The sequence below is a fragment of the Akebia trifoliata genome, chromosome 13, assembly GCF_017979445.1.
Source record: "Akebia trifoliata isolate Shusen 1 chromosome 13, ASM1797944v1, whole genome shotgun sequence".
Taxonomy (NCBI): domain Eukaryota; kingdom Viridiplantae; phylum Streptophyta; class Magnoliopsida; order Ranunculales; family Lardizabalaceae; genus Akebia; species Akebia trifoliata.
The window spans coordinates 8,518,519-8,542,816 of NC_141387.1; the positions used below are offsets into that span (position 1 = coordinate 8,518,519).

Genomic DNA, 24,298 nt, shown 5'->3' on the forward strand with positions numbered 1-24,298 from the left:
TTCATCAGTCTTGAAAACAGTAGAAAATAATAAATTCGATAGCTTTGGGCCATTGAATTATTGTAAAGCCCTAACAGAATTTACTTCTCAATGTGCCCGAATGCTAAATGTCTTCAACCTGTACTTGCCAAAAAAAATCACACATTCATATCCACATCCCATCTACTCACATCCCCATCTCATTTGCATCCACATCCTATCTTCATCCATTCATATCCCATTCACTCTAATTAGCATTCAATCTATAGTATCAAAGAATAATAAGACTTTAAAAAAATAATTTAACATGTTTCAAAAAAATTTGAAGCTGTAATTAATGAATCTTAACATATGTCAGACAAAATTTGGGATTTTAATGCTAATGATGATTATTATCTTAATGATGGTTACCAATTGGTGATGGCGATGAAAATGATGACGATGATGAGATGAAGACAAAGATAATGATGATTATTATGATGACAATGGTGATGATGATGGCATTGAGAACATTTTTCATTAGAGTTGTGATAAATGCACAGTCTTGGTATGCAATTGGGTATGTTGTTAACGTGGCAAGGGCACAGAATCATAGATCGCTTTCATCAGGATAATACATAAGAAAAAGATGTGTGGGTTTGTGCAATTACCACATCATCCGCATACCAAGACCGCATGTATTCATCATTAGTCTTTTCATTAATCCATAAGAGAAGACTAATGTCTACGAGGATATATTATGACTTTCGAAGTACAGGGAAGTACCTCAAATAATTAACAAAATGCAGAAGGGCATGTAATCCGTTTAAAAAAATTAAGTGGCCACGCGTCCCATCTAGTGACCTGTTGTACCAAATTTTTCAAGCGGGCAAACCGCTTCAAAGTCACGCCCCTTGAATGAGGTTACCCACCAATATGTACGATAGGACAGCTAGCTTCAATCTTTTTCTTTAAGGGTATGTTTGATTGCACATGGAAAATAGGGTGGAAAATCAATTTCCATGGAAAATGATATTTTTCAAGTGTTTGATTGCACATGGAAATGGAATTCATTTTCCACCCCATTCAAAAAGTCCACTAAATCATGGATTTCACTTTCCCACCCATATGGGTGGGAAAATGAAATCCACCCATATTTTCTATCATCAATTCTTCCCTACCACCACCACCACCACCACCACCACCACCGCCACCACCACTACCACCACCACCACAATCACCACCACCACCATCACCACCACCATCACCATCACCATTACACTAACCTCGTCATCGTCGTCATCGCCGTCATCACCATCGCCATCGCCGTCGCCATCGACTCCGTCTCCGACCACCTTCTATCTTTCTTCTTCTCCATCCCTCACCTCATCCGCCACCACTACCACCACGTTCTCCCCCCATCTTCCTCACTTACCTCCGTCGCCACCGTCGTTGCCTTTGTTGCCGCCACCATCGCCGTCGTGGCCGCCATCGCCGCCGTCGCCGTCGTGGCCGCCACCACAGTACTCGTCGCCGTCATGGCCACCACCGTCGCCGCCACCTTCGTCGCCACATCCTCCCCCCTCCCTCTTCCTCGTCATCTTCTTCTTCCTCTCCCCCTCCTATCATCTTCTTCCTCCTTCTCCTCTTTTTCTTTTTTCTTATATTTTTCCATGATTTTATCCATGTGAAATCAAACAATGGAATTTGATTTTCCAACCCTACCTATTTTCCACAACTAATTTTCCATGGATTTCAAATTCCATAGAAAGTGACTTTCCATGCAATCAAACATACCCTAACTGTTTTTTAAACCTTTATAAGTAGGAAAATCTTGGGGGACTTTGTTTTACACTGTGTTGATGTGATAGTCATAGATGTGTTTTCTCGAGATAGGAGTAAAAACCATCTATGGTTATGTGCACACCTCAACCTCGAAAATGTGGGAATTACATTAAATCCTAATGTCATCCCAGCATTACTCTTTTAAGTATGCATTTATTTTCAATTATTGTTTTTTTTTTTTTTGTTAATATCATTTTTCAACTACTTGAGGTACACAAGGAAATAATATATGGTTTTGTGCACATTTCACGGCAGTTGAGTGTACTTGAGTATTTTTGTTTGAGTCTGTTTACTATTATTCTTTTTTATTTTTATTTTTTTAGTAAACGTTATAAGTATGCATTGATTTGAATTATTATTATTATTATTATTTTTATCTCTTTTGCCAATCGTGTGATAAGGTCAATTACCTCCAATAGAATAATGCTAAACTGACTAAAAGCAAAAGACACCCAAATACAGTCAATTGACATAGAATGTGAATAGAGCCAAAGATTAATTTTCTTGTTTATCTGGAAGAAAAAAGGGTGAATTCCCAAAAAATTACAAAAAAAATTGGTATTGCCAATTGTAGGTTATAAGGCTTTGGATTTTCTCACTTCACTACATTAAGATGAAAATGCACTTATTATAATTGACATTTACAATACTGTCATCATAACGTAATTGATAAAGGTGTAAATCATGCGCATGTTTACCCAAAAAATGATAATAAATATGACATATTATTTTGCATTTAAAATCGTTTGATGTCTTCGAGATACCCATTATTATTTTAAATTCAAAAAATAAATAAAATAAATATCTAACGATAGGTTATTTACTTAACCGATTATATCTAACAATCCTCCAAAATGAAATTATGTCAACAAAAAAAAAGCAAAAATCATCGGTTACATCTTCTTCTTCTTTTTAATTACTTTAGAATCAATTCACGAGATGTTCAAATTCTAAACGAAATCGAAAGTATGGAGGAACAAAGGTATGTCTTCTTACCTTATTATTATTTTTTTACCTTAATGGAAAAACATTGATAAAGGGTTCAATTTTGGTATAATATTGTCTAATGCCTTGTAAAATCATAATTTTTAAACATATTTTGATCTTATTCGTTGTTTGCAAAATTGTTTCAATTTTGATTAGGACTTGAATGAACATCTCATGGGTAATTATATGTTTTCTAATTTTGTACCTAAAAAATTATACAATTGACAAATTATTCTAATTATGTTGCCAAATTTCATTAATTACAATTTATATACAAGGTTGGTAATTCAATTTTTTAAGATTAGATTATGTTGACAAATGTATAATTAAGGTTGAGAAATTTATTATGTTATGTTGTCAAATTGATTGAAAATATGTAACGTTTACAAATTTAACGTTGTATATTATGTTGTATAATTTAATGTTGTATATTTGTTTGAAAAATCTGATTTATTAAAAATATTATAGAATTGGCATGTTCTGATTTCAATCTCATTGAAAAAAAATATATTATTTTTTGTGTATGACAAATCTGATCCGTTGCAATTCTACATATATAAAAAATTCTTTTGTAATTCAAACTCTATGTTCTATTGTGACTATAATCAAACAAAGATCATCTACATGGTGTAGACAAAAAAACTTCAAAAAATACATACAAATAATCCTAAATATTTGGATTATCTTTTGGTGTGAATCAACGAATCTCGAATGACAAATAAGAAATTTTAGACCATTTATGCATATTTTCTTTTACTATAACCAAACGTAATTTACAAGTATCAATAATTTCCTGATTTTTTAACATTAATTTATATTGACAAACATACATATTATGTTGACAACATATCATTTTATGTTGTCAACTTTACAAAAAATAGTTGACAAATATATGACATGTTGTTAACAAATATATTAGTTTAGTTGAAAAAATTCATATTTTACGTTGACAAATTCATGATCTTAACAAGTTTGAAAAAAAATTTCCAAAGAAAATAAAGGAACTGGTATAAATTTTATGGTTAGTGCCATCTCCTCTGTGGAGAAGGTATGTAACTTCTTATCAAATACTCCAGATGTGGAAAATGATGTGTTTAAGGATACATGTTTTTTTTTTGTTTTTTTATTATCTTTCCTTCACCTTAATGTATTTAAAACTCAAATTACGATCCTCATTCCAATGTTGAGGAGATATCGAATAAAATGACTGCGGGTTTTTGTGAAAGGGTACCTTAATTGTTTGATTAAGAAAAAGAATATAAAATTGTATATCCCAAAGAACAAAAGTGATATTACATATAGCATTGCGATAGATTTGTTGGAATACGTGGAAGAATATAATGATTTGTAAATATTTATTTGTCATGAATGATATTTTTATTTTTTATTATTTTGTGGTGAATGATATTCGAAATAGTTGTTAATATTGGTATCGTGTATGGCTTGTCGATGTAACGCATGGTACTATGCATGTTTTTCAAAACATTGTATTGAGAAAATTTGCTATAGGAAAATGTCACAAATCTGTCAACGTTTGTATAAGACTTTGTTAATATCTAGAATAATTTCTATCAATGTTGTTTCACATGTTTGTCAATTTACTTTTACACATTTGTAATCTCATTGCAAATTTTATTATAATCATCTTAATTTAAGATAAAAATATAATTTCAAGTATTAAAGTATATTTTTCAATAAAAGATCAGCATTACAGGGTATCAAATATTAATATTGTGCATGATTTGTCCAATTGATGCAGTGTTACAAATATGTCAACATCTTTGCTAATCTTTGTCAACCTTTTAAATATTTTTTTTCAACATTTCTACCTAGTTTGTCAACTTTATTTTGCAAATTTATAATCTCATGATAATTTGATTATGATTATCTTAACTTAAGATAAAAATATTATTTAAAGAATTAAAGTACGTTTTCCAATAAAATATTAATGTAACACTATATAAATAAATATTTCTTTATGCTTTAAATGAAGTTGGCATTGAAAATGTATTTGAAATAAAATCATAGATTGTATGAAAGGAAGATTTTTTCAAACTAAATATTTTAATGGATGGATGAAATAAAGTTTTACTTTACTTTCTTGGATGGATGAAAATTAAAAAAATAAAAATAAAAATCTCATCATCTTTAATCCCTTCGTCAAAATCTTGTAAAGGAAGACAAATTTGAAGAGTGAAGGAGTTGAAAATCAAAATTAGTTTTTCTTTTTGGACATTAAAAACAGGGGATGAAGGATGAAAGGAGAAGGATAAAGGAAGAAGGAAGACGGAAGAATAAAGAAGGAAGAAGGAAAAAGATGATACAGTGAAAAGAGATGGAAAAAAGAAGAAGCTTGTAAACAAAATCTGACTTTTGAGCCTAGGTTGTACCATCACTAGCTACTTAAGTAGCTGAGGACATTTTGGTCACGTACAAAAAATATAACTTTTTGGTAATACATCCAAAAGGGGACTCTCTGAGGTCTTGGTTTTCTGAGAATCTCTTTTGATCATCGGATGAATAAGTTGGTCTGGCATCAGCATCATCCCCGAGCATTGGTTATTGTCCCTCACCACTTGCTTGAAAGGCAATCATTGATTGGCATTATGGGCCATCTCATTTACAACATTTGTTTCTCACACTTCGAAGAGCTCTTTCTTTCTTAGCTTCAGCAGCAAAAACTGAAAAGCACTGTCCTTTTGTCCTATACCTACGCTTATGCTTATGAACCTCTTATGGCTTTGCCAAGCACTTAGACTTAAACTAGACCAGTGGAGGTGATTGATCACTAAATAAATACAAATAAGTGCAAATTCTAACATCACCGCAACCCATTTTGTTTGCGGAGCGACATACAGAAAAAAAAAAAAAAAGGAAATGAAAGGAATCGAATAGTGAATGCACTTGCGGTTAAGACAGGTAAAGGAATTTCTTAGGAGTACAATAACATTAGTATAGAGTATTCGATGAAACAAATAGAACAAACAATAAATAATTTGAACAATTCATATCCGTGATGTAACCATTGTTGCATTAAAGCCAAAGGTTCCTTCTTAACAAGAAATATTTAGCAATTCCTCTCCCCTATGGTCTTTAAACAAGACGCCACCCAACTTTTCTCCTTTTGGTAGAGATTTTTGAAGGTTGCTCACGTTCCTAGGCGAGTGGTTATGGTGAAGGAAGGGTAGGTGCCCCCTCTGGTTTAGCAAGAGCGTTATGCATGTTAGGTTGGACTTCCCCGAGAGGCTATAAGAACTCTTTTTGTACCATTGCCCATAATTCATCCATAACATATATCGCATCTTATTCTCAAAGAATGAGCACTATGAACTATCCTATCTTAGAAGGATAATGGTAAGAATGAAACTGAAACCTTATTTCTTCATTCGAATGGAATACAGAGGAGGTTGAGCAAACTTTGATTAGCTAAGAGTCGATTCAATGTCTTTCGTTATTTTTTATTATTTATGTTTCTTCATTGGTGAGTTAGTTTCAACAGTTAAATTAGTATTGGGTTATCTCAATTTCAATATCAAGAAGTGCCTAAAATAAGTAAGAAAGAAACTTCGAGTCCAGATTTAGCATCTGATCTAGTTTCCTCAGTCGATTTAGTTTCATCGGCAAGCCAAGCCAATCCAATCGAGCAATTCAGTCTAGCCATTAGCTACGATTCAAGCAAGGATATGCAATAGAGTCAGTCGATTTAGCAAGCGATTACCTTTACTATTTGGGGTAGATGGATCTCCCTTTGACTGATATTGTAATTGGTATTCTTATGATTGGAATAGGCTGGTTTATTGCTTTTAGACCAGCATCGTCTAACTTGGCTAGCACATACTCACATAGAGTGGGGGTACAGACAGAGTGATAGAAATTATTTTTCGTTTGTGGGTTGGGACCTGAAGGCTTTTTTTTTCCTCCAAAGGTGATTTCGATAATCAACCAACCGACAAAGTAAGATATGACCATAACAGTAACAACCCGACGTACTTCAATGCCTTTCTAGGCTTCGCTATTGCTCATGACTGTTACTTGGATATCTCTATGTAGTGGTCGGTCTTCTAGAAGCTTTGCCAGAAGTGATTAGTTTCTTCCCAAATGTTTCCTTCCTTGTTGCCAACACACATTACTAGGAGAATAAGTAAGCTACCTTGCTTGCATTCTATTCTATAAGCGAAACGTATAAGGGAAGTCATACTTTTTCATGTCAGTAGCTAAATATACCACTTGGATTAGACATAGACTTCCCAACATGAGGTTGTTATAGCTCGATGGAGCATCGACTGCATGAATAATTTGTGTTATGATAGCAATATCGACTTGCGAGTGCAAAAAAACTGGCTTGGCTTGAGCTTGAGTACAAATATGGATGAGATCCTCCTTGTCTGGTTCGTACTCCGGTAGTAGGTGGCTTCAGCCTGGCTTTCCTTCTTTGTGACTTTTGAGCTCCTTCTTGACAAGACTAGTAGAACCAGTTGCCAACAAAAGCGACTACTCTTGTCTTCAAGCAGAAGGCCAGTTTGAAGGCAGCTACTCTAGGTGTCATGGAAAGGATAAAATCACGAAAATGCTGTAAGCCGAGCTGCCCTACCTGAGCCAACTACCTTAGCAGCCATTGAAGCGGAAGAGGCAGATTTACACGACGACCCGCAGCTTCTGCTTTTGTTTCATTGGCTTAGAGGCAAAAATCCTTTCGTTCTTCAGACCTATAGGGATATCCTTTTAAAGAGGATTCAAAAATCCATCTTGGATCTGTGGTACGTATGAATAGTACTGTTAATGAGTTGATTTCTGATTTTGCAGGGAATAATAGATGAGAGGGCCTAGTCAGAGATGAGCTTCGATTAACTGAGATTGCAAATCTAGTTGAAAATCATCATCCTCCATGGCCGAATGGAAAAGATAAGATAGTACGGAAGGAAACTTCGAATGAAAGTTTCACTTTAAAGTAGCTTGGGATTCAATTCGGAGACATGAGATGGAGACAAATTGGCATAAGGTGGTTTGGAATAAGCTGAAGATTCCACGCCATTCCTTTATTGCTAGGCTTGTGATAAATAAAAGTCTGTTAACAGTAGAGAACCTGGGGAAAAGAGGGTTATTGTTGGTTTCTCGCTGTGTGTTGTGCTATAAAGATGTGGAGGACAATGAACACCTTTTCTTCAAATGTAGATACTCGAGTGAAAGTTGGAAAAAAATGTTAAACTGGGCTGGAATAGGTAGACACATGGTGAGCAATATAGATGAGGAATCTAATTTTGTTGGTATCCAAGCACATATTTCGAGTGTTTTGAGCCTTTTGTTTTGCTCAACCATTTATCATAATTGGCGTGAGAGGAATAGATGAATTTTTGAGGAAAAGGAAGTTAATGTGTAGCAAATTAGCCAAATGATTATGGTTGATGTTTGTGGAAAGCTTGAAGGGATAAAGACGCCTAACTCTACTATTATTCAGTTAGTCCATACATGGGGCTGCAATGGAACACTGGTTGTTAAAGAGAAAAGAGAGGTTCGATGGATACCTCGTCCAATGGGCATGGTTAAGTTGAACATTGATGGGTCGTTATCAGATAATGGTGCTGGGATTGGTTTTATAGCAAGGAATAATAGTGGAGAACTGCTTATTGCTGGATTTGGTCCTTCGATGCATACATATATTATATCTATAAAGATGGAGGCAATTATTCATGTATTGAACCACTTGAGGATCAGAGGTTACTTAGATGTAATTGTTAATTCAGACTCGCTAGTTGCAATCTAAGGGATCAAGGAAGAATGGAATATGCCGTAAAGAGTTATTAATATGGTCAAAGAGATCAAATCTGCTATGTGTGCCTTTAATTTAATTGAGTTGGAGTTTTCGTGGCGAGAATCTAACAAAGTAGCCGATTGGTTAGCTAGGAGGGGAGCATTTCATGATACTTTATATTTTTTTGATTCTTCGAATGCTCCTGTGAAGTTGTATAATATCCTCTTGGAGGATTTGAATGTTTATTTTTTTCAACATTAGCCTTTTCTAATATATCAAGGTGGGGCCCTTCATAGCCTCAATTATCTGATTAGTGTCTCGGAACACTAAATTATATGCATGTTTCTCGGACATTTATCTTAATTTTTGTCTCTATTTCTCCGTATTAAGGTAATAATCATGCTAAGCCTCGAAACATCATGTTGCATGTTAATTAAACTTAATTATACGTAAATAAATTCAATTACTAGATAAATCTAATTATGTGTGTTTCTTGTGTAGAAAATCAACATTTGAAAATCAAAATTTTAAGAAAAAAGCATTTGGGTCCACTTTGAAATGTCATAATCCTTAACTCATGTTCTCCTCTTTTGTCTTTTTGTGCAAAGAAAAATGGATGCTAATTTTGGACTCTTCTGCACACATTTTTCTCTATAAATAATGCTTCAATCTCTAGAAAAGCCATCCCTCTTGGATTTCTCATCCAAGACTCCTTTAATCTAAGGCTCTTAGCATTTTCTCTTATATTTTTGTATTTTTATTTTCTAGTTATTTTCTTTTTAGCTAAATAGTCTTGTAAGAAGTAGAAGAAGAATAATTTGTAAGTTTCTCCATGAAATGAAGAAAAACTCTTCCATCTCTTATTTTGCCTCTCTTGCGATGACATTAGGCTAAGCTCCCCTTCATTGAAGAATGGAATAATCTAAAATAAGTTCTTTTGTTGTTTCTAGTTTCATGCCTTTCTTTTATCTAAAATGCTCATGAGTTCTCTTTAAGATTTCTTGCACTTTTTATTCTTAATATAGATACTTTATACTTAGATTAGATCAAGAAAAAATATGTTTAAAATAGATAGTTAGTAGTAGGAAATTTAAGGAATTGTACTTTGTTTATGTTCCCTCATTTGATTTCATTTGCTAAATTTTTCGATCGAAGAAGCTAACACCAAGCCTTTACGATTGAGTTATAAAAAGGCTAGAGACTAAGAGTTGCTCATTAAGATGTTCTAGGTAGATCCACCTCCAATGGTGCTTTAATTTCATAAGTTTAGTTGCTTTTAGCTTCATTTACATTGGTTCATTTTTCAGCAACTTTTAATTTTTTTTTGATAAGTTCAAAAATCAATGAAAAGAAAAAAAAACTGTTTTAATCCCATTTGATTGAGACGAATTTTATCCTCTTAGCTTAACTCTACTCCCCGTTTCTCTTGGGTTCGATCCTCTATTTGCCCCACAAGTAAGGTAAAAGTAAAATTAATATTAACTTCGGTGGGAAGAACAATGATAGCCTCAGTTATTAATAAATAAAAAAATCCATCTTGGAGCATCATTTTTGCACTATCCTGCCTGACATTCGGTCAAGGGCCTCGTAGTAGAATTGCACCAAAGCAAAGGTGAAGAAGGGGAAAGCGTGTCCATCTTGGCTTCATTATAATACGAACTCGACAAAGGAGAGGGTTGCTCAATTCCTGTCGGGGTGGGGCTCGACTCGTCCGTGACACAAAAGGGTAAAAAACCTTTCGATGAAAAATCGAAAAGGGCATAAGAACAACAAACAAACCCATGTGACCAAGGAAAAATCTGTGACACCTGTGCCTCATGCTTTAGGAAAGGGTAAAGAATTAGCTGGCACCCAACAGGGAGTGTTTAGGGGTTGACAATTAGCTAGAACAGCGGGTGCTGGAGCGAAACTGATTGCAAAAAAAGGGTAAATCAGCCACATTAAAATTACCATTTCGAGAGGTATGTTTGATATCCAACAACTACTCAGCAACAGTAAAACAAGTGGGTAATGTTGGGGGTGAGCGCCTACCGAGAATGCATTGCAGCTGCTTTAGACAGACAATGGAGGAATCGAAGGAGTGAGATGCACCTTATCAACTTCTCTGGATGTTGCCTTCGTTTCCCCTGCTGCCTGCTTTAGAAGCAACGAAAGAGAGAGACTCCCCTTAGAAGTCATTTCTCTTGAACGAGCTTAAACCCCCCCCCCTCCTAAAAGTATCCACAAGGAATCAAGTAAGCCCCAATGACAAACGAGCAGGCCTTTTCAGGGAGTAGCCTCCTTCTATATAACAATTCAAGCAGGCAGTTAGACTCTTTATTCAAACTCTACTTCAGTTGATAAGGTCCCAATAATTCGATTTTGGGACCGTAAATTTACAAAGATTATCAACGTTTAAATTCTAATTCCTATAAATAATAACAAATTATATTAATTTTCCAAATTAATGAAGCTAATGAGAATTCTTACTAATTACAGGTAATTAATGCACATTTAGAAGTCAACAAATCGTGTAACAAGTTTCATTACAATGTGCAAGCAAAAAGAGAGCAACTAACAAAATATGACCGCGTTCCGCCGCCACGTCACTAAGCGGCGGTGGCACCCTAGTGCTCCGCGGTGATCTCAAGGAATCTTGCTTCGAGATTTGTACTAAATGTTCTAGAAGGTTCGGTCGTTGTAACTGAATGGTTCTTTCGAATCAAATCATCCGAAAAGTTGACCCAATAACCCGATTACGAATGTTATAAATTAGAGGGTTGATTTCAAATAAGGGGTCCCTCTCTTGATATTTAATTTTCTCATTTTCTCTCTATAATTTTCTTTTGAGAGAGCTCTTGATTATAGTGAGAGCATCAAGAGTGATTTCATCCATCAGTTCTTATTGTAATTCGTTGGAAAACCATTTAAAGAAGGAATCAAAAGTTACAGCTCTATTTTACATTCTCCTCTCCATCTATTGTCTTCTTTATTTCCTTATTGCTGCAATCATGACCCTTGCTATGAATGGTTAGATCCTCCTTAGAGAGATCAAGGATGCCGGAGCTTGTTCATCCTACCAATGCTGTTTTAATTCTTTATTTCTGTTTTATATGTTAATTATGTGAATCTCTTTATGATAAGATCATCTAACTTATACTTCTAATTTAAGCTTTGATGGGTGTTACCTAGATAAGTTCAAGAACACTCATGCTCTGTGATGAATGGAAGTATAAGTCGGATAATCTTGTCTAAGTCAGAGATCTTCATGGATACTCTTGGGTTACAATCAATGGTTACATCGAATCATCTTCTGATCCATGAGCAATGACTTGCTACGTGGATTGAGTCATAATTAGAGCGATTCAACATTATGGATGACTTGTAATGGTAGACTTGAACTCTCTAAGCCCTTTTTCACTAATTTCAATCTCTCTTTTTTATTGCTAATTTCCATTTTCTATTTTGCTACAATTCTATTTTGTTTTAAAAACCAATCTGTTTTACAACTCTATTTTGGTTTTTAATCCGAATGAGTATTTGAATCTTCATTGTCCCTGTGGAACGAATTCGACTTACCCAAGTTTTATTTTAAATATTTGTTCATCTGCAATATACATCAAGTTTATACAACGATCATCAGGTTTTAGAGGTAAGAACTTTTAGTCGATAGAGGTTCATTAGTCAAAATGGAGAACTCGAATGAGATACTTCACTCGCCACTACCCCAAGTAGAGACTTTAAACTTCCGGGATTCCACTGCATTGAATGATAGATTAGAAGAAGTGTCACCAGCCCAGGTATCCAAGACAAAGATAGAGAAGAGGTAGATGGATGTTCATTTGATTGCTTCGGTTCCGATGAATCGTCAGGGGAAGAAGCACTAGATTATGTCAGTTCGAATTCTTTTATTCTAGAACAAATCAATCGGATCTATCAAGAACGAGCTGACAACTACAAAGGAGGTGGCTGATTGCAGCCCCAAAGCCTAGCTTGTAGCAAGTCAAAAGAGTGACTTGAACCTACTTTGTTAAGAGAAGAGAGAGAAGGGAAAGACAAATAACAAAAAGCAATCCTTCCAACCAGCCAACACAGCACTGACTTCAGCCAGGTTCTTCCATCAATTAATACTTTGGTAAATATCGAAAATTTTAGAAATTATCTAGGTATTTACCCTACTTTTTAAGGTCATTCATGATTAGTTCTTAAGGCTAGTCATCATAGCATCAGCCTTGCATCATATTAAGTACTCTGGGTGAGTAGATCTAAACACATGTGAACCACAAGTTTATAATTCCATCGATTATTCCGCACTGACCTACACCATGTGATCTTTTATTAGAATAATGCAAAAGTATCATGTTAGGTGATCACTTGCTATTAAAACAATGACGAAAAAAAAAGTATAAAATGATAACCTATTGACTGGAATGAATAGTACAACTTAATTTTATTAATGACACATGCTTATACAGTCCAAATTAATGAAAACGTTTCCAAAATCATTAAATTAAGTTGTCTTGGACAATTAGTCCATGATTATTGCAATAGAAAATATGACCCTAGGAAGAAATAACACACATTGTCGGTTGACTCAGATCCTAAATCATCGTAGATCTCAAGGATCATCCAAGAGTCATTGTTTCAATAGGATCTTTCTTATAGTACTCTACTCTCTCTAAGAGTTTGCTCCGTTGTCTAAATACAAGACCGAAAAGGTGGTCCAAAGAGGTTGGGTCGGATTTTGTATTAAAATTGATATGGTAATCAAATATGGGTATTTTGAATATTATCCTTTTATTAACATAAATAAATAAAGATATTTTAAGAAAAATCTATACATAATTAAATGTATTTTAATAATAGAAGAAAATGCTTAATTGACTTCTTACAAAACTGCGTTGATGTGTGCAATCATAAATGTTTTTCTTGGAGAGATAACGAATGTATTTCACTTGACGAAATTCAATGGTTCTCTCTGAACACAGAGCCGTGGGAAGGCAGTGTCGGATGACACTATTAAAAATTCATCGATTTGACAAGTGATGCAGGGGTCTGACAAATTTGACAGATAACCGGTCCTCATGTATATAATCAGTTCACCTATTCCACCACTTCATGGAATGGAAGGCTACGTAATTTAGACATACTTCTTCGGCTTAATTTTCCTAAATATTTGAGGGGATGACTAACTCATGATATATCCCTTTGACCTCAATCTTCTAGAGAGATTAATAAGAAACTGACCTAATTGCCCTCATCTACAATCTTTGGAGTAAATCCTTTTTAACATATTGGCCTAGTCCTCTTTCTAGATACGTTGATTCATTTTTAATCAAAAGATCGAGTAGCTTCAACTTCCCCAGAAATTCTAACTTATTCTTGAGTTTTGCTAGTTGAAGAAGAGAGAGTCTCCAATTTGAATAGGAGGGTAAATATTGTATCCTAGAGGATTAAGTTAGTAGATTTTGCATACAAAACTTTAGGAGTCTTTTGGCTAGAGGTTGGATATGAAAATTTTTAGGTCATTTTCTATTGCCTTTCACACAAAACTGAGGTCTAGAGGTTGTTATCAATTTGAAAACAAGTGGGGATTTGGTATGGTGTCCATTGAGTGCTTTTTTGCTCACAGTATTTGTTGTGACAATGCCCACAAACGCTCTAGTGCATATCATACTGAGGGTAACTTTGCAAATTGGGGATGTCATTTAATTCTCACGGGCTCATGTGATCTTTCGCTTTCAAATTCTATGAGTTAAGATTCTCTAAGCAATTTTTTTTTTTTTCAATGTTCATGGTGTTTATATGGCATAATTTAATTGGAGAACAAAACACATTGACTGCTAAACGGTTTGATTAGAAATCTGATGTGTTTTGAAGGCAGTGTCGTAGGAAGTCAATGTAGACACCTAGAGGATATGTCTAAAATTGGACCCACAAAATAAAAATAATAATTAAAAAAAAAAAAGCACGCTGTACTTTATCTGATTGCTTTTTCCAAGTTGCATATTTATTTATTTATTTATTTTGGATAGATTACAGGTTGCTTAGTTTGATTATCAGAAGAAATCTTATATTTTATCTCCTGCATTCGTTTCAGTATTTCACGTTATATTATTTTATTCCCAAGACGCTAACTATATTTTGTTTAATCATGACAACCCAGAGTGGGCAAATTCTCTCTTCTGTGTGTCCTTCCCTTCCCATGGCCTTGTATTCTCTCCTTAAGCTTCTTCTTCTTCTTCTTCTTCTTGTATTGTTAGTTAACACTGCTGGTCCAGTGTTGTGTTGCTACACCTCCATCTTCAATTTTGGTGATTCGTTTTCTGATACAGGGAACTTACTCTACTTAGAAGGTGATAATCCTTCCGTCAAAGGCCGATTTCCTTATGGAATGACTTATTTCCATCACCCAACTGGTCGATGCTCTGATGGCCGTTTGGTTATCGATTTCATTGGTATGTATATACATATACACACATGCCTCCATATATATAATTTACCAAAACGGTAGAGTTTTTGAAATTATTTATCAAAACGGTACACTATTCAAAATATTTCCGAAAATGGTAATTTTACCGTTTTCGGAATTATTTTTTTTTACCAAAACAGTAGAAACAGTAAAATGTATTTTTTATATACCGAAAATACCCTTTTTTTGTTTTACATATGTATTTATAATTTTAACCTTAAAAAAATGAAAATCCAACTTAAAAGATTCACTCTCTTTTGGTAATCCAACAATCATATGTATTTACAATTTTTTTTTTACCAAAATCAATTTTATTTTTGTAATTTAAGTCAAAAACTAAAAAAGGGTATTTTCGGTAAAAAAAAATACATTTTACTGTTTTTACCGTTTTGGTAAAAAAAATTAATTCCGAAAACGGTAAAATTACCGTTTTCGAAAATATTTTGAATAGTGTACCATTTTGGTAAATAAGCGAAAAGTTGTGCATGTTTTGGTAAATCTGCCCCATAAATATTGTCAAGTCACTTCAAATTTTTTCTTTTTAGCCTGATTTCAGAATATTACGTACCAATTCATGGACGATAGATCTCGAAATTACTGTTACAGTAAACATTTCAAAAATAATTTTACCAAAAAATCCCGATTTGTGGTCCTTTTTATTTTCATGTCCGATTCGAGTAGTTGAGCTTACAAGGAATCAAATAGATCAACCAAATCTGAGGGTACTTGGAACAAAATTGTTTTTCATTTCTTTATATATTTTAGATGGTTAAAGGCTTCTATGTTGGACATCCACTGAGTCGAGTCAACACATTGACTTACAAGTTACACAGATTAATGACTCATGAGAAGACATATAATCTCCACCAAGTAAACAAGAAATCCAGCGTTCAGGATTTAAAATATCTAAACAACACAAATCTCAAGGATACTTATTTGGAAGATAAATATCTACCGTTGGATTTTATGTTTAGGCAGTAGGGATTATTCAAAATTTTCTTTGGAGATTAGTATAAAAAGACACTTAACTAGTTAACTTCTCCTCCAAAGGCCCATTGGAAAGTGCAAACAACCCATTTATTTTGCACTGACGTGTAAAGTAGAAAAAGGGGTAAATTACACTTTGACCCCTATAATTTGGCATAATTCCATTTTGATCCTAACATTTTGATAATTTCACTTACCTACGTTATAGTTTATCTAAGGGGTTGCCGTGAAGTTAACAAAGATATAGCTGTGAGAAAATGCATTTAATTATTATTTAAAAAAAAAATCCAATAAAAACTAAGTGGATATGTGGTCAATGCATTTAATTATTATTTAAAAAAAAAATCCAATAAAAACTAAGTGGATATGTGGACCACATATCCATACAGTCAATCTAAACTTTAACCTGTGGATGAAAAGGGACATAAGTGTAATTATAAAAATGTTAGAGGATCAAAATGAAATTATGTCAAACTATAGGAGTCATATTGTAATTTATCCTTTAAAAAGAGAGTTGTTATTGCCACACCAATTTGTACTAATGCCACACCAGTAGTGTGCAATTCATTGGATGATTTATATAAGAATTGGTGTGGCATTAGTAAAAGTTGGTGTGACAATAGTAACTCTCTAAAAAAATTGTATCCATATCTTTTTCATTGAATTAAAGGACAAAAAAATTAATCAAATATGTGCAAATTTAATTTTGTCCCCATACTTTTAGCTAGAAGATTGGAGAGAAAATTAACGATATTATACCAAGATCGAAGATAAGGTTTAGGCCATTAAATATTTTAAGAATAATGATTTTCTGACACCTTCCTCTGACCTATGCCCTCTACGCCTCCATCACAGAATTGTAGATCAGTTGTCTCGGGATACACTGAATTATAAATCATTTTTGTGTAGCCTGAGGCAAATGATTTACGGTTCTATGATAAGGGGTGTATGTCACAATTCACAGGGGGCCATCAGATTATCACGACTTATAATTGAATTTGACTCATCCAATAGAAATCATGAATTTAATTTCAACTTGTGTCGATAGTCATTCAATTTATTTTTGAAACCATGTTCTAAATTGGTAAAGTGTTATCGTAAATACCGCAACCTACGTACAAAATCTGCCTTCAACACTGATTACCTATTCTTCATGATCTAAATATTTTTATGCCATGGGGAATTTTTGAAGACCCATTGACTGTAAGGATATGTGGTCCATCTCTTGATGAATCTACACACAAAAGAGAAGTTTGATTGGCCCCAAAAATTCCAAGTGGGGTGCCACCTTACCTTGGTTAGGTAGGGGACACCTACCTCCCTACCTTGGTTAGGTGCAGGACACCGTTCTCTGGATCCCTACTAATTTAAAAATGCACATGAAATGGAAGTTTTGACTTCATAGGTGTTTGCCCAATATTTTTCTTTCATGCGTTTTTAAGACGCTTTACTCAAATGTTTTAAAAATCGAACTGATGATTAGATCTAGAATTTATCAAATTGGTTGGATCCGGTCCAATTTGGTGGGATTGATTATATCTATTAAAAATATGCATATTTATGTATTTTCATAGAAAAACAACATTTACAAAAGCCACACTAATTGATTGAATCAATTTTGTTACAAAATCTGGTAAAATTGGTCCGAGCACCGCTTCAGTCCAGTTTTTAAAAACATTGTTCACATCAATCAATCAACCAAAAAGGGAAAACAATTCTTGGATTACTGAATTCAGTGAGATTGTTATACATCTCTCTTTAATTTCATGGTGAAACCTCACTTTTTTAATGAAAAATTGTGGTGATGTGAATACAGCCCAAGCTCTAGGAGTTCCCCTTTTACATCCATATTTGATACCCAACAACGACGACTCAGGTTTCAAGCGAGGAGTGAATTTTGCTGTTGCAGGAGCTACAGCCTTAGATGACAGTTTCTTTAAAAACAAAAATGTCAACAATCCCTATGCAATATACTCTTTGAACGTTCAACTTGGTTGGTTCAAACAACTTCTGCCTTCTCTTTGCCACCCAGCATCAGGTACTCTTAATTTTTTTGATTTTGATTTCATTTTTATCTTCCATATAAGTATTTAAGATTAATGAATTCCATGATTTTAAAACTCTTCCTAGAACATGGATGTCGAGCAAGGCAACCCGGAAAGCAAATCATTGAGAATTGGCCGAATTTCCATTTACATCGACTCATTTGGATACCTAGATGGCTTGCCTGATACTTTGAAAATCTCATTCGAGTTTATGAAAACTGGTTTTGATGTTTTTTAATTTTTTGTTTATATAAATAATTTTTAATGATTTAATTGTTTGTAATGTGTATAGAACAAGATTGTGTGCTTCATCTATCAACCTACCTTATATAGAAAATAATTAGTAATTAAATATAGATATCTATATTTATAAAATAAAATTGTGCTTTCTTAATAAGGCATTAAGAATAAAATTGGAGGGTATTATTGAAAATTTTCAGCTTAAAAGGATAAAATATAGAAAATAATAAAATAGGTTAAAAGGATAAAAGAGGAAGCATAATAAAATTACAGAACATGAAATGTAAAAGAAATAAAGTAGGCCCCACACAATTATATCTTGATAGGAGGATTAAAAGGTTGAAAGACGAAAAACAATAAAGTAGGTTAAAAGGGGTAAAAGATGAAATATAGTAAAGTTATATCACCAAACTCAATATTCACAAAAAAACCAACCAATTCTGAAACTTCTAACCCCAATTTACAAGTTGAAGAATCTCAGAATGTCTATTTCTTTGTAAAAAAACTTTTTATGGGGTTAGAAGTTTCGGAATGTGCTGATTTTTTAGTGAGGTTGATCACCTCATCATAGAGAACATCATCCCCAAAAATCAGCTCATTCTGAAACTTTTAACCCATATAAGACAAATCACGTTGGTCAAACTGTCAAACGAGATCCATAAATATTCATACATAGATCACCGATTTAAAAATCCAACTAGATTGACAATCCAAACACTGATTTGAATAAACATTTGATTAACCTCAGTGATTCAACTATATGAACCATCAGTTCTCATGAATTGATTCTTGAAATCTAAAATGTTATTATTACTATAAAAAAAACATTTTTATTAGGATTTTTTTTCAAGAAAGGAAGGAGAAAACTTTTTAGACTTGAAGAAAATAAAATATGTAATGAAAATCTTTAAGTCTTTTTTGTTTTTTCATCAATTCGGGAAATAGTCCAAGTTTTTTTTTCTATTTTTAATTTTTACATATTAAAAATTATTTAATAAATACAAACCTGTCTAACCGTATTGAACATCAATCGAACCCTTGGTCAACCATTTGACAAATTTTTTATTTGATTATCAGTCCAATTTTTAAAACATTGAGATAGATAGATACATAAATGTTTGTTTCCTTTTACGTTTTTCTCTTCTTTCTTAGTTTTTCATGTATAAGTTTCTATATTATAGATTGCAGAGACTTCTTCAGTCGATCTCTATTTGTTGTGGGAGTGTTTGGGGGAAATGATTACTTCTACCCTTCTGCTGCTGGAGAAAGTTATGAAGACGTTCGAAAGCTTGTACCTTTAATCATCAATGCCACATCCCAGGCAATCCAGGTGAGAGCAAAGACAAATTTAATTTGAGAAATTAATAGAATTGTTGTTGTCCCATATATATAAACAAGAGGAATTTATCAAAATGGAGTACTATATTCCAAAAATGACAAGTTGTCATTTTATTTTACCAAAACAGTATACACAGTAATTTTTTGAATTTTAATATTAAAAATAACTTTTTTTTAAGGTTCAATGTCAATGGGATCCTTTTGACTAAGGGTGCAACTTGGCCCTGTTCAAACCGATAACCACACCAAACAGATAGCTTTGGGGTGGTTTGGTTCAGTTGGAATAAGTTGCAGTTCGGAATTGGATTACAAAAATGGAGAACTGATCAATTTGATTCAGGTCTCGCATCAAGCTTGTATAGAACAAAAAAAAAAACCGAGAATTGATACCTTTTGCAAATAAAAAAATATATATGTATATAATAATTATTATGAATTATTTTAGGAGTCCAGACATAGATTAATGATCTTTTATGGATAAACTAATGACTTTTTATAGATAGATTAGTGATTTATTGTATAAAATTTTATGTTTATTATATGTTTGTTTGTTCGTTAAAAAATGTTACTTGCATTTTATAGAATATTGGAAAAGTCATAGAACCGAGTCGAACCAAACCAACTTTAGTTTGGTTTGGTTCCAATGGAATTTGGTTTGATTTTGATTCTTATTTAGTAGAATCGATTTATGTCAGTTTGGTTCCAATTTGAGCTCAAATTGAACCAAGTTGCACCCTTACTTTTGACACTGTATAAAAAGAAAAAAAATTCTGATCTCATGTCAAAATGTTCCTACTGACATTGAGTAATTTTTTTTAAAAAATTACTTTTTTCATGAGATCAAGATTTATTTTGTACAGTGACAAAAAATCTTTTTTTTTTTACTTTAAATATACTCAATGTCAACAAGATCCCTTTAAGATCATAATTTATTTTTGTATAGTGTTAAAAGGATACCATTGACACTAAACATTTTGTTTTTTTTTTTTTTTTTTTTTAAATAGTAGTTTTGATATTAAAATTCTGAAAATTATTATTTGTACTGTTTTGGTATATTAAATATTTTCAAAAACAGTAATTTACCATTTTCGAAAATTAGTTCAAAAGTGCTCCATTTTGGGAATTATTCGAGTTTTTTGGTAAATTTGCCTATATACAATTTATTGCTCTGTACCATATTGTGGTCCACTTTTCTAATGGAAATTATGTTGGAAAAAGTATGGCTCAGATGATGGGTATTTCCTAGAAAAAAGTCTCTTCTTTATGGGATCAAACACTAGTTTAAATCATGATCAGTCATATGCCTATGCTTTGCATCAAAAATCTGCTTGAGATTAGAAAGGTCTATTTATGTGTAAAGATTTGATGGTTGACATTTGAAATAAAAAAAAGTGCTAGGATCTAAGAAAGCCGATGGCAATGTAGATTTGCAGTAAAGAGAAATTAGTTCAAACACTAGTGCACCTCCTTCGAAATATATGACATTATTTTATAACCCACTTTTTAATTTTAGCAACATTATTTTGATCTAATAATAATTAATTCAGTTTTTATTGTGTAAAACAATTAACAAAATTTGGGACTGTAAGTACACCAATAGCCATGAACCCTCATCAAAGCCTTAAGAAGAAGGAGATCAATAATCATTAACCATTAGTTAAAAATTGAGGCCAACTACAATTGAACAACCAGAATAACTATGACAGTAATAAGATCATGAATAATGGTCAAAATGATATTTAATACAGAAATATACAGTAATCCATTGAATACTACTAACAAACAATATTGGCCATAGCCATTGAGGTATACTAGTCATGACATGTAGCTTACAAAAAGTATAGGTAAATAAAACAAACAAATAAAATGAACTTCTTCTGTTGTGTCAATGAAAACCATGAGCATGTGAGGTGTTAATCATCCCCACTTGGCCATTGGCTATAACCCCTCAATGTAATAGTGTTATGGTAATCCGCCTCCCAAGATACAACAAAGATGTCCCAAGACATCATAATGGATATTTGGGCCTAGTGATCCCAATGGTGCATTTGAAACTTCACAATTGTGCCTCCGTGCCTCAATTTAAAATATAGAATTTTTTTTTTTACTAAATAAGCAATAACATACATTAATATATGATAATACACATAATAAAAGGGAATACCTCTTGGATTACTAAAATGGCAAAAGGATCCATCCAATCTGTCATTAGTGCTTTTCTCACAAATAATGCATGGACACTCCAAAACGTAGTGATGAAAAATACTTAAAGTAGAAAGGAAGAAACTATTGCAATTTTTAATAATTTTTTTTACATCCTTTTAAGTTTGAGTCGTGTTGGGGTGACATTGGATTTATTGTGGTTTTTACACTTTTGACGTGGAGGTGAGCACATAATCGTAGATATTGTTTCCTCACGATACGAGTAAACACATCGATGGTTATGTGCGCACCTCCATGTCAGAAATGTAAAAAATCTCAGTAAATCCAATGTCACTCCAGCATTAGTGTTTAAGTTTATAATCTACCAATCTAAAGATTTTATTTTTGACTGTAAATATGAATATGAAACCAGCACAAAACCAATATAAGGAACTAAAATGATAGAAGATTGACATTGATTCTCACTTCAGTGACGTGAATGTGTGTATGGAACCAGAGATGCTTTTCATCGAGATATGAGTAAAAACATCTATGGATCTTTGTGTACCTGTACGTCAGCAAAGTAAGAATTGATTTCAATGTTGAGGTAACTCTAGCACAACTCAACATTAAAATGACACCATGTACATGTTAGTTGTTGGATATGAGAATTAAGACATGATTACTTATAATCTCCATTGATGACTTATTTTTCTTCCTGTTCTTCTTGAATAAAGACATTGATCAAGCTAGGGGCCCAGACGCTCCTCATCCCCGGAGAAGTTCCAGTTGGATGCTCTTCTATGCTTCTCACAATGTTTAAAAGCCCAAACAAGGAATTCTACAACCCAAAAACAGGTTGCTTGAAGTGGTTAAACAAGTTTGCCAAGTATCACAACAACCTTCTCCAAAAAGAGTTGGATAGATTGCGAAAGCTGCATCCTGATACCACCATCATTTTCGCTGATTACTACAATTCTGCCATGCGTTTTTATCGCTCTCCAAGTCAATTTGGTGTGCTCTCCAACCTCATTTATAATATATATATATTTTTTTATATTATTTAATTAATAGATTGTGATACATATGCTATGTATTATTTCCAATAAGGATTTAAAACAAAAGATGAATTTCTTACCCATCATCTGAGTTATTAATCCCATTTAAAACAGGCTTATCTGGTGACAACGCCAAACTTTTTATTCTGTTATCTCATTTACTAATCTCTGCTTGCTAAAGTCATGGATGATGATACACTTGACCGGGGTTCAATTCCCGTCATAAAAACTAATTATTGATTTCATTAAAAACTTGCTTATCAAAAAATAAAACTAAAAATAAAATAGGTCAAAAAATCATCCATGAAATTGACTTTTGGTATGTTACACTACAAAAAGATTGCCAAAAGTTAGTAGGATTTAGATGATGGATTTAAAAGACGAGTCGCAATAATACTAAGATGCTAAAACTAATGCTCTCGATCTGGCAGTGCACAAAACCATTGATTTTTTCTTCGGGATACACAAGGAAAAAGATCTATGGTTTTATTTACATGCCACGTCAAGAGCATTAGCTTTAGTGAGTAAGTTTGTCATTAGTCTTAAAAGATTGTAATGCCTAACATTTTTTCGGCTATCATCATGGATCATGATAACATTATTTGTTCAATATTCTCTTATCAAATCATGTGACCCCACTACATAATAACAGTCTTTGATTGGGTTGATTGGGCTCTAAACACTCAATCAAAGGCATTTGCATGTCGATTCTTACAACTTTTGTTTTGTTTCAGGATTTTTAAAGGGAGCACTTGCAGCTTGTTGTGGAGGGGAAGGTCCATATAATTTCAACTTATCTGCTGGGTGTGGTAGAGAGTATTCAAAAATCTTTGGCGACCCATCAACATTTGCCAACTGGGATGGCCGTCACCTAACGGAAGCAGCATATAAAACAATTGCCACTAGTATATTAGATGGATCTTACTCCATTCCTCCAATCAACATCTCTTGTTTAACACCAATAGGGGATATTGTATTTGATCCCAAATAAGAATCAACTTTCAAATATTATTATTTGATGAATGTTTCAATCATCAGTAAAGAAAATAAGTATGACGTAGGGTTTATCTAGAACTATTGAATTATTGATTTATTCAAAATATTATTGTACCAGGATCAATTCTTGAATGAATTCTATTAAAAATACCCTCTCCCATTCACTTAGGCCTTGTTTGGATACCAGAAGTAGAACTACTCAATCAAATAGTAGGAGCTAAAGTATTCTGTGAAGGAACTAAAGAAGTACTTCTGTGCTGAAAAGGCATTTGGGAATCAACTCTGTGAAGTACTTTTGTGTTGGAAGAGTGTTTGGAAACTATACTGACTTCTCCTACCTTTTGAAAAAAAAGACCAGAATACCATTGTATTCTATATATTACCTTTATTTATTTATTTTTATCTTTTAGTATCATAATATACCTTCAAATTGTATTATTTTTGATATTTTAACAATAAATATTAATATAATGTGTATTTAAACACAAGTATACTAAAAAAA

The 24,298-nt window shown here is 33.2% G+C and overlaps 1 protein-coding gene across 1 annotated transcript; it reads left to right on the forward strand.

Annotated features, from left to right (window-relative positions):
* The first annotated feature begins 14,577 nt into the window (after positions 1–14,577).
* LOC147387702 (GDSL esterase/lipase At1g28570-like) lies at positions 14,578–23,940 on the forward strand. Its single transcript, XM_086421046.1, has 5 exons — positions 14,578–14,976; positions 17,794–18,015; positions 19,444–19,592; positions 22,480–22,756; positions 23,535–23,940. The coding sequence occupies exons 1-5, from the start codon at positions 14,673–14,675 to the stop codon at positions 23,789–23,791; spliced, it is 1,209 nt and encodes a 402-aa protein (XP_086277172.1). The 5' UTR covers positions 14,578–14,672; the 3' UTR covers positions 23,792–23,940.
* Positions 23,941–24,298: the final 358 nt, after the last annotated feature.